General features: G+C 34.5%; 1 protein-coding gene across 1 annotated transcript; it reads right to left on the bottom strand.

The window, feature by feature from the left end:
* Positions 1 to 2,128: 2,128 nt before the first annotated feature.
* On the bottom strand, positions 2,129 to 10,835 carry LOC134247652 (calcium channel flower homolog). The gene is made up of 5 exons (XM_062729992.1): positions 10,656 to 10,835; positions 4,124 to 4,196; positions 3,749 to 3,874; positions 3,100 to 3,207; positions 2,129 to 2,889 (listed from the first exon to the last, which is right to left on the bottom strand). Exons 1-5 carry the CDS (start codon positions 10,753 to 10,755, stop codon positions 2,781 to 2,783), a joined length of 516 nt encoding a protein of 171 aa, XP_062585976.1. The 5' UTR covers positions 10,756 to 10,835; the 3' UTR covers positions 2,129 to 2,780.
* Positions 10,836 to 11,578: the final 743 nt, after the last annotated feature.

Genomic DNA, 11,578 nt, shown 5'->3' with positions numbered 1-11,578 from the left:
CATTTTTAATTTTGTATGTTTATATTTATACATGTATGGAAAATGGAAATTATCTGTGCATTTATTCCATTTGTCATTTTTTCAGAGACCAACATTACAAAATAAATTGTATCAAATAATTAGTTGTTCTGGTTTTATTTTGCTGAAGGAAAGCATCTACTTTAGCTTCATCTTTTTTAGCTCACCTGAGCCAAAGGTTCAAGTGAGCTTTTCTGATCAAAATTTGTCCATTGTCTGTCGTTGTCAACTTTTCACATTTTTATCTTCTTCTCAAGAATCACTGGGCCAATTTCAATCAAACTTGCTACAAAGTATCCCTGGGTAAAGGGGATTCAAGTTTGTTCAAATGAAGGGCCACACCCTTTTCCAAGGGGAGATGATTATAAATTAGAGAAAAATTAATGGCATTTTTAAAAAACTTCTTCTCAAGAACCGCTGGGCCAGGAAAGATGAAACTCATGTGGAAGCATCCTCAGGTAGTGTACATTCAAGTTTGTTGAAATCATGACCTCCGGGGCTAGGGTGGGGCCAAAATGGCCGGTCAAAGTTTTTTATAGGAATACATAGAAAAAAAAAACTTTAAAAATCTTCTCAAGAACCATTGAGACAGAAAAAATAAAACTCATGTGAAATCATCCTAAGGTAGTGTAGATTCAATTTTGTTCAATCTTTAAAAATCTTCTCAAGAACCATTGGGTTAGGAAAGATGAAACTCAAGTGGAGACATCCTCAGGTAGTGTAGATTCAAGTTTGTTCAAATCATGACCCCCAGGGCTAGGGTGGGGCCAAATTTTTATATAAGAAAATATAGGGAACCCTTTGAAAATCTTTTCAAGTACGAGGGGTGATCAAAAAGTTCGAGAACTATCTCTATACCTACAAAACCAAATTTCAGATTAGAAAAAAATTGGTACACACATAGCCATACACAAGTTCTATAAATAGCATATGCTGAATAAAGTTTTGCTCCTTGATTGTGACATCACAATATGAAAATGAGGTCACTTGTGACGAAAAGTGGTTGTCTCACTTATACTCGTTCAACAAACGATTGAGAGTTTATGGTATATCTTAAAAATCCCTTTGAAGTAGCATGCAATAATTTTTACACACTTTATTAAGATTAATGTCTTCCTATAAATTCAATCAATGATTGGATTGATCGTTTAAGAGAAAGAAGGCAGACGGTTAAAAATGATACTTGTTTTGTTGCCCGGTGAAAGCAAGTTTGAAAAGAGATGCATTTTTAATTAAGCAATTTGCTATAAAAAACCTCCAATTTACACTTTGAAAAATAGTTGAATATTTCAACAATAATATACTTTTTAAATACCTAAGATATTGTTTACTTTAGATTTTAAACATATTAGATAAATTATGATAAAAAGGAGGCACCCATTCTCAATCCACCTTGAATAAATGTCTCTCCCAAGACAAAAGATTTGGGTTTTGATGGTCGCCATGCATATTTTTGGAAAGGAAATTTGTATCCACCCATTCTGTTGACCATTTCTGACAAATGAACTGTTCTTGTTATTAAAATTAACTCAAATGGAAATCAATTTAAAAAAAGCAATAAAAAAATCTTTCAGCTTTTGTGACAGAACGCTATGGAGGGGGTCATGTGACCGCCGATATTACGTGATTCGCGCATAAGCAGAATGGTGGCAGATGTGCATTAAAATTGGAGAGAACTAAATAAAAATATAATCAACACTGAAACTAAGTAGTATTTCTTTTATGGAAGTCATTCAATTAGTTTGCGAACTTTTTGATAACCCCTCGTACTTCAAAGCCATGATTAGTGATATTTTTATGGAATCATCCTCAGGTAGTGAAGATTCTAGTTTGTTCAAATCATGACCCCTAGGGGGTTAAAATTCACCCCCCCCCCCCCACCTCAGTAATCTGTCAGTTCTGCTAGCTGATGTTCTCAGGTGAGTGCTGTGGCCCCTGGGCCTCTTGATTAATACCCCATGCAACTTGTTGCATGAGTTAAATGTTTTTGAATGGTCCGTCAGAGTGTCAATCCATCAGTCTTTTTATTTTTACACCGGGATGGTGTCTTGGAAAAAATTGTTAGCTCCAATAAAACCCATATTAAAAACAAAAATATAACATGGAAATGATTCAAATAAAATGTTTAATACCATTGCACTAAAAACTCTTAACATAACAAATCAAATAAATATAAATTCCACATAACAATAACAGTTACCCACCATTCATTTTATCTCTTAATTCTCACAGACAAATACCAATAACAAACAACCTCTGCTGTAGTATATGACAGCAATATAATGACAATCTGTTCACTAAAACACGAATTAAGTGATTGATTTATCTCCCTTTATATGAATGGTTTCGGATTTATCTCCCTTTATATGAATGTTTTCAGATTTATCTCCCTTTATATGAATGTTTTCAGATTTATCTCCCTTTAAATGAATGTTTTCAGATTTATCTCCCTTTATATGAATGTTTTCAGATTTATCTCCCTTTATATGAATGTTTTCAGATTTATCTCCCTTTATATGAATGTTTTCAATGACTAGAGATATACACATGTAAATGAATATTTCAAAGAATTATGATAATATGAATCCTTCCTATGAATAATGATATGTGTCCCTTTTGATCCTCTGTGTGGATGCTGAGTTTGGCTGGAATCCAGAATTATTTCAATTGTCACTAAAGAGGGGTTAATAACTCATCCTGAAATCTGAATGCCCATACATGCATGTACTTTGTCATGGAAATTTCAGTAATGAGACATTTTGTCATGGGACTGCGGAGTTGGGTAATTCTTTTTCCTCTTTGTCTATTAACTTGACCTTCATCTCCATGTCTGCTCCACTCGCTACCGCCATCATAGATTCCCTGTCACCCCTGAGAAACAAAAATCAAATGAGAGAAATTTTATAACTTGGCTTCCTTTCATCTTCCAATTGTGGGCTTTGCAAATAGATGATACTGTAACTTACAACCTGACTCTGTAACTCAGCAAAAGCTGTCATATTTGACATACAAAATCTTTTTACATACTAAACGAATGGTCAATGAAAAGAAACAGAAATGTATTGCGAATTATGTACATACTTCTTGCCAATTGCTTTCAATCCGTACAGAGCTCCTGATATAAAGACAAGACCAGCCCCTAAGATTGTCCAGGCTTCTATACACGACGCTATAGGCACCAGACCTAGTCTGTCAAACAGAATAATTAAAATTTAGTATATACTTCAAACACAGGATCTCTGAATTTATCTATAAATCTATAAGGCTGTTCAAAATTTATTCTAGGTTTAACATCACGGGCAAACGAAGGTTTTGGAAAAATTGACACTTAAAAAAAAATAAAACAAATCATAAGTTTCTATTGGATCAAATATTGTTTTTACTTTTCACATATAAGAACTGTATTCTGCAGAGACAGGCAGTATTTGGGGGACCTCTATGAGGTGTGTTTGAGCTGATCAAGTCTAATTAACCTATCATTCTATGGGACTGAAAATAAGTCTACATAATTACAAATACATATAATACTGACAGTATCTTTATTCATGTAAATGAGTACGCATTTGTTTCAGAATTTTGTTTGTTTAATTTTTATCGCCCTCCCTCGTTGGTTTTTTTCTGTGATGTTTAATAAAAGTAGAAATTTCAACCAATTTTATATAATACACTAATTAAAGATATTAAGATTAAATTAGACTGCATTTTCAGAGTAAAACTTTTCAACACTTACAGACAATATAAAACAGCTTTTTGCCAGGCAGGTCGTTTGTCTGAAAATGAGCTTATTTCATCTGCGAATTCCACAAACTGGCAACAGCACGGAGCCTCAAGTAGTACCACTATAAAACCAGCTACCCTGCAAACAAAACACTTACTTGATGAATGCGTTTTATTTTGAACCAGAGACTGTTATATGTTTTATTATTTCATTTCACTTGTTCATTCACATGCAAAGGCCATTTATTAAATTTTTCTGATAATGAAAACTTTGCAATTAAGATTTTACAGTGTAATTATGTATATGCCCTAATCAATTAATTTTGTGAAAAAAGATCAGATATCAAAATATTAAAAGATCCAAACCTTTCTTGGATTGTATACATACATTTGAAGTACCCCTGCTAGTAAGCACATTGCTGTGAAAGTGATACAAGCCACCAAACCAAACAATATGGCCACTGTAACAGAAAGAAAAAATCATCAATCGACCTAGATAGTTCAGTCGGTAGAGCACCTAATTCAAGATGCAAGGGTCAAGGGTTCAATTCCTAGCTGGTACAGCAATACATTTTCTCCTATCCAGTTACAGATTTTGTGCCTTTGACCAAGCCTGGCCTTGAATTTGAATGCCAAGGGCTAATAAGAACTTGGTTTATATACATGTCTGTGAAGGTGAAGACACTTTAAGGAGAATGCAATGGTTCTGGTTGAGGATATCAGCTTGGGTCACTCAGTCTGTAATGTTAGAACACCTGAATACTGAATAGAGATGCAGGGGTCCTAGGCCTGCGTTTGATTCCCTGTCCAACCATATATTTTCTCCTTTCCCGTTATACACTTGAGCTGATCAAGAATGACTTTCTTGTTAATATCTTATGTTCAACTTGATGTTTTCATTGGGGGGGGGGGGGTCTGGATCTGCAGATCCTATTCTGGCAGGCAAAACATGCAAAAGAGCCAAGAAAAAATATCAATTTACCCTTAGAATTATTTCAGAAATAAGGTATCATTTTAAATACGGGTTGGTCACCAGATTCAATTCCATAAAGCCCGAAGTGCTTTATCATGTTAATGATGAATTTAATCTTGTACTAACCTGTATTTATAGCCCGCTAGATTTTTAAAATGATACTTTATTACTTAATATACATTATACTGTATACAGGGTTATTTTCACCCTTTCTCTCTTGCAAACAATTTTGCCCCGTTTTAAATTCGCCCAGTCATAGTTTTGTTTAAGAAATTATACAGTATTCTTTGAATTCGCCCCGTTTTAAATTCGCCCAAATGAGGGTAGGGCGAAAGGAGCGAAAATAAAACGGGGGCAAAAATTTCCCTGTATACAGTATTTACATTTGTGACTTATTCATGCTTTATATTTGCCTGATTGTGACTTTTAACCACAGGTGCTTGTTTCATACAGTGAGCTTAGTTTTCTACTAAATAAATAATAATACGTGTTATTATATACAGACCCTAAACCGTGCTACTACACCACTGGAACGGTACGGTTCGGTACGCTTTGTGCACGGAACGGTACGCTTTGTGAACGGAACGGTTCGTTTTGAGAACGGTACGGTACGCTTTGTGCACGGAACGGTACGCTTTGTGCACGGAACGGTTCGCTTTGTGCACGGAACGGTACGCTTTGTGGACGGTACGTTTCGTTTCTTGCACGGAACGGTTCGTTTTGAGAACGGTACGCTTTGGGAAACGGTATGCAAATGAAGTAGGCGGAGCCTGTTAGCTTTAATTCTTGATTGGCTGCTAAAAATTTATTCATTTTAAATGACTTTTGAAGTACTTAATGCATGTATATAATTATATTTCAGCTATTAACAAATTAATTTCTCAGTTTCAATTTAAACATTTTACACTACAGCGGTGATGGAGGAAAAAAGAAAAAAAAAATGAAAGGAAGAAAAAACATCATCCACCGATGTATTTGGCATTATGTATAGATATGTATTAATATATATAGATTTCGTAAATATTTCCGTATTTAATTTTTACGTATGCTGACCCTTCATTTGAAAAAGGAAAAAAAAATTAAATGAAATATTTTTTCACTTTGAAATAAAGTTGTAATATAATTAAAAGGAATTAATATATACCGGGTATATACTTGTTCTATACATATATAACGCTATGCACATAGATTGTAGATCTATCGCTTAAACGTTTGCTTCAGAAGAGAAATATCAGTAAACAAAATAAATACAAAAATCAACAGCAGACACACGAAATTAATACAATAACTTCCGAGCGCTTTCTCGAAACAAGAAACATTCTTTTCACAGACAGGTATTTATGTTTTCAATAATCCTTTCAGTGTATTAAGTAATTATTTTAAGAAGTTTTTCTTCATTTTATTAAGTTATTCTATTCTTGTTAAGTCTGTAAAAACAATGTCGCGAGAGAGAGAGAGAGATGCAAACCCCTAATACACGTACACTATCTGTAAAAAAAAAAATAACTTGTATTTATTCTCATTCTTCGTTTTATTTACATCGCCAAAGTCACAATTAATCAGTCTATGATTTTGGTTTAAATCAACCCATTTACAAATATTGTGCAATGTATAATCCGTTCTCTGCCGCATGAAATCCTCGTGCATCACCTGTCAATCAAATTGGCATGACGCTAGGAGCGTATTCGATTAAGACAACCCGTGTCGCACTAGTGTTAGATATGCGCATGCTCACTGATTGAACTCTAGTGATCTAAATAAAACATCTCCTGTTGTTGAGTGTTTGTATAAATATATACTATAGAAATGTTCATTGAAACCCCCAACACTTTCTGTTAAATTGATGTAGTAAGTTAATGTAAAAATAAGTACTGAAAGAAGTTTGAGTTTGAGTTGTAATTTACCCCCCCCCCCTTTCCGAATAGAACAACTGTTTTCCTTTTTTCGCTTGTCCAGTTCTTTTCAGGTACTAGTAAATTGATTATTTCTTCTCCTACGACCCCCCCCCCCTTCGAAAGCGATGCTACGTCACTGCCATGTCAGTGGTTTTCGTGAATAAGAGACTTATTATGGCTATAATCAACTTGCACTTATTAATGAGGGATTAAATATGCATAAGTTTACCGTTTCTGATAAAATTTGTGTATTTTAAATGATTTATTTTCCGTTTTCCGTTACGCGTTTTAGCAACATCCCTCTTATTAAGATTAAAAAAAAAAAAGTAGAATGAGAATGTCTTCACATACAAACATGTCAATAGTATTAAATATTACATGTATTGTGACATACCATCGTTTTTGAAAGGGGTGGGGGGCAGGCCAGAGAAAAAAATAACAAAACTATTTATTTAGAGGAGGGGGATGTAGGTCCCACTTCCTTCAGGACCAAATATTATTCATACAAGACGACTTCACCCTTGCTTGGCTTAACTGTAACAAAAAGGGGGAGGAAGCTATCGGTGGACTTTCAATGAAGGTTTTTTAAAAGTAAAGAGATGTTTGGGGAAAAAAGTGTGGGGAGCGCTTCCACCAGCTGCTACGTGCCTGTATTCTCTCCCCCGTAACATTTTGCATGGGGTATAATAATTGGTCAGAAAAGTACCATAGCTGACATTTTTCATTAATATACTATTAGTCATAGGACGTGAAAGACATATACTTTTACCAAAAAATGTGACGCCGGTTGGAAAGAAAACTTGAGCTTATGTATTTATTTCATGGTATTACATTAAATTTTGAGTCTGTAAAAATAATATTCAATATTTCAACAAATCTTTTTTAAAAAATACGCATGAAATTGTTCAAATTGTTCAATAATTATTAATAATTATTACAATTGTAATTAAAGGCTGAAAAGGTAATTTCTGTATACTTATAACATTTATTGTAAACAAAAAATCGGTTGGTTCTGGGGACCCGACCTCCATATTTATAAGATTACATTGTAATATATGCATGTAACTGTAATTGCTCTCACATTTGATCCTGTAATTATCTTAAAACTGAATTATTAATAATAATAATTTAACTTCATAAGGTAATTAACACGCCATATCTATGCTGAGATTGTTAAATCTATACAAATAGTTCTTATTAGTGAATCAGTATGCATCTATTAGACATTTTTGTAATCAAGGAGCCATTTTTACAAAAGAACTTACACCTAAGACCAAATTTTAAAGAAAGAAAAAAAAGGAGGGATGTCAAAATTATAATGCAGACTTTTTTCATTGACGTTGTAAATTTCTAATACAAACACTGACAAATTTATGCAGAAACAGCTTTCGCATTAACAATGCGACTTTACTTCCCGCCATTTCTTTTACCTGTTACTCCAGGTAAACTGAGGAGTATACTCGCGTAACACGGGTTGATCACCCGTGTCGAAGATAGGTTGTTTTATTTACAACTCTAGTGACTCGTGTAACCCGTGTCGCTTAATCGAATATACCCTAGGTGACCCTGAAAGTGTGTTTACGCAGGAAGAATTTCTCCTGTGATTTGAAACATTCTTTTGGTCAGTTCATAGTTCACACCTGTCTAAAAAAAAATATTGGGTAACTACCGGAGAGACGGGGGAGGGGGGGGTGTTTAACACACCTTTCAAATTACCGGTATTTACTTCCGACCACATCAAGTGTATTAATTCGCTCAACAGACATTACTTCCTAAATTATCCCTTTTCAGACAAAAATAAATACGCATGCATCCCTGAATTATAATCTTTTTTTTACAAAAGCACAATTTAAAGCCACATAAATTCGCATAAGTATGCGTTAACCCCCCCCCCCCCTTCTAGATAGGGGGGTTAACAAACATAATATGGCTTGAAAGAGGATTGATATATTTTTTTCTAATTTCATTTTATTTAGTTAATTATCTTTTTCAGACACTTATAAAATGTTTCCTGTAGATTATGATTAATTTTAATTTACAACAACGTACCATTTTGCAGACTTTTAAAGAACTTTTAACCAGCTAATTCGTATTGTTTTCTAGAAAGGGGATGGGGGTACAGTGTAACAAACCTTATAATATCTTCATTTTTTCGCAAACTGTTTTTTTTTTTTCATTTTTCCTGAGATGTATTTCAGAATAAAGTAATATTTATACTGCAGTTTGCACATTTTATTTGCAAGAAATTCGGCTCGCGATTTTTGTATGCAGCGTGAAAGTTGATCACAATTTTCTTAGTAAGATTATTATCTCTGTCTGTTCAGTAGAATTCTTCATGTTTACCGCATACATGTAATATTTTAATCTATGTTTTACATGATTACAGATTTTCAGTGCAAGTATAACTGCACCAATGATTCGCCTATAGTAAGAATCTTAACAGAATTAATGTGAGAGTCTAATACGGATCTTTTTTAAATTTGACAGTTTATATATGTTTTTAAATTCTTACAAAATAATTCATTAGTAAAATCACGCATCTGATATGTACTACATATGAATGCATACTTACGACAAAAACGATCTTGTATCCGATAAGATTTATATTAATAATTTAAATGAGCAGAATTAAAATCAAAAGTAGAGACAACCAGGGAATTAATTCATGAAAGCGTGTTCTATCTTAGTGGTATTATAGTCTGTTGAACTTTTTTTTATTTCAAATACAATTAAAGGATTATGAAACATGAATTAATGTACATGTGCACATTTAAGGCGGGTTTTTTTCCCGGGCACGAGCACAATTATATTGAATTTTGGGGCATCTTATAATATTAGTTTAAATATCTGTATTGTTAAATTACGAATATTTAAACACAGCTAATATTTCAAAAGGAAATTGATTTAATTTGCTAAAACTTGTAGTATGAAAATGAAAGACTTCAAAGACGCCGACATTGTTCGAGGTCCACTGTGCCCCGTACGTGTTTTGCGGGAAAAAATCGTGGCCTGTACTGTACCTTTGACCACAAACACAACCAGTTGATTTAATCTATAGCAAATAAGGAATCGTCTCACACTCTGTCTAGTTGTTTTGCAGTTGTAGTTTGCTTCGAGTAGTTTTCTTATTTTTGTAGTTGAAGATCCAGACGCTTGATACTTGATAATGGTGTTTCGAACAGGCAGACACAACCTCCGTCCTCCTTTCACAGGCGCCGTAGCGAGAAATAAACCAAAATGACTTATTTGGTCATTATACGATTCAAAAATCATTGGGGGCGTGGTTTGCATAATTAACCAAAGAACGGTACGGTTCGTTTCTTGCACGGAACGGTACGCTTTGTGGACGGTACGGTACGCTTTGTTCACGGAACGGTTCGCTTTGTGGACGGTACGGTACGCTTTGTGCACGGAACGGTTCGCTTTGTGCACGGAACGGTACGCTTTGTTCACGGAACGGTTCGCTTTGTGCACGGTACGGTACGCTTTGTGCACGGTACGGTACGCTTTCTGCACGGAACGGTACGGTTCGTTTCTGAGGTGTAGTAGCACGGTTTAGGGTCTGTAGTAGAAAACTAAGCTCACTGTATGAAACAAGTGCCTGTGCTTTTATTGTGTGAAATGCATTATTTTTCAAATCCAATGGCATGTATGTAATCCACTGAATGCGTGTTGTCCCTTTTATAATAAGACGTCACTGAGAAATTACGTCGAACGTTTATCCATAGGCATATCTATGACCTCTTGACCCTGTACCCTGTACCTGTATTTATACAGTTATAGATACGCATTGCTTTCAGTAGTGTTATATAAATGAAAACATTTGCAAATGTAAATATAAGAAATTGAATTAGAAATGCAAATTTGGGTATTGACGTATTTTCTATGTAGTGTTTTTCCCCTGATTTTTCGCATGTACTTTTTTATCTGAATTATTACGAGAAAATTTTATTTACTTTAAATTTTGCCTGGAAATAAATTATCCAAATTGTAAACTAGATTGGGGTCTAACGTTATGCTATGTCCATTTATGATTTAACCTCGTAACTTACGCAATCCCCCCAGTGTCCCGACGCCCCGTAAGAGATATCTATACCACCAGGTATCAACAATGCCGCCCTTCTGTTGACCATCACGTGTATTTGGCTGCATTCTGATCCCCAGTCAGTCTAACATCAGTCTCTTTTCTCCAGCTGGTTTGACGTGTTCATATTTTCATGACGATTAGTAAACTTCCGGTGACATAATTTTAGACACGAAAAACAACCTTTAAAAATCCGAATAATGAATGGAATGAGCTGCTTCTGTTAAGTATTACCCACGATCATTAGAAAGGCCGTGACTACATTTTGTTTCACTTGTCTTACTAAGATTTTAAGATTCTTAATTGTGTTTTCTTTGTTCTAAATCAATACTTCCTGCAAGCACATGTACATGTGCAACATAGGGGGTGGGGGGGGGGGGGTTATACTAGATGTTTTAGCTTACCTAGTATATATTTTATACATATTTTGATTTTTTTTAGCAACATTAAGGTGATTGCATAAATTTCAGCTATCTCCAACAAACTGTATCACTAGATTCATTTTTTTAACCCAAATCCTTACCTTTATTTAAAATAAAGTGTAAGATTAATTTGGTAACTATTATTTACTCATGATTGGGCCTAGCATTGGATCCCACCGACAATAAATTAGTATATGTTAAAAATTACCATGGTAAAACCTGGAACACTCCTAATGTTATGTTAGGAAAGAGTGCGGGAGGGGGATAGAAGGCACCCCTTCCCACTTTCTCCCGATATTAAGCAAGTTTAATCACAGGCACCTGAAGTGTGGAGCCCCCCCCTTCCCATTGAAAACATATAAAAGCCTTTAATTTCTCAAAAATAAAAAATTTCCCAATCTATGATATCTATAATTATGTCGTTCTATGAAAGCGGATTGTACTTTTTCTTACGTTGAGAGATTGGCCA

The sequence above is a fragment of the Saccostrea cucullata genome, unplaced genomic scaffold (assembly GCF_032062105.1).
Source record: "Saccostrea cucullata isolate Sc308-1 unplaced genomic scaffold, CSIRO_AGI_Scuc_v1 ctg2023, whole genome shotgun sequence".
NCBI classification, from domain to species: domain Eukaryota; kingdom Metazoa; phylum Mollusca; class Bivalvia; order Ostreida; family Ostreidae; genus Saccostrea; species Saccostrea cuccullata.
The sequence above is the reverse complement of the archived record's forward strand: the minus strand, read 5'-3'. Positions and strand labels throughout refer to the sequence as shown.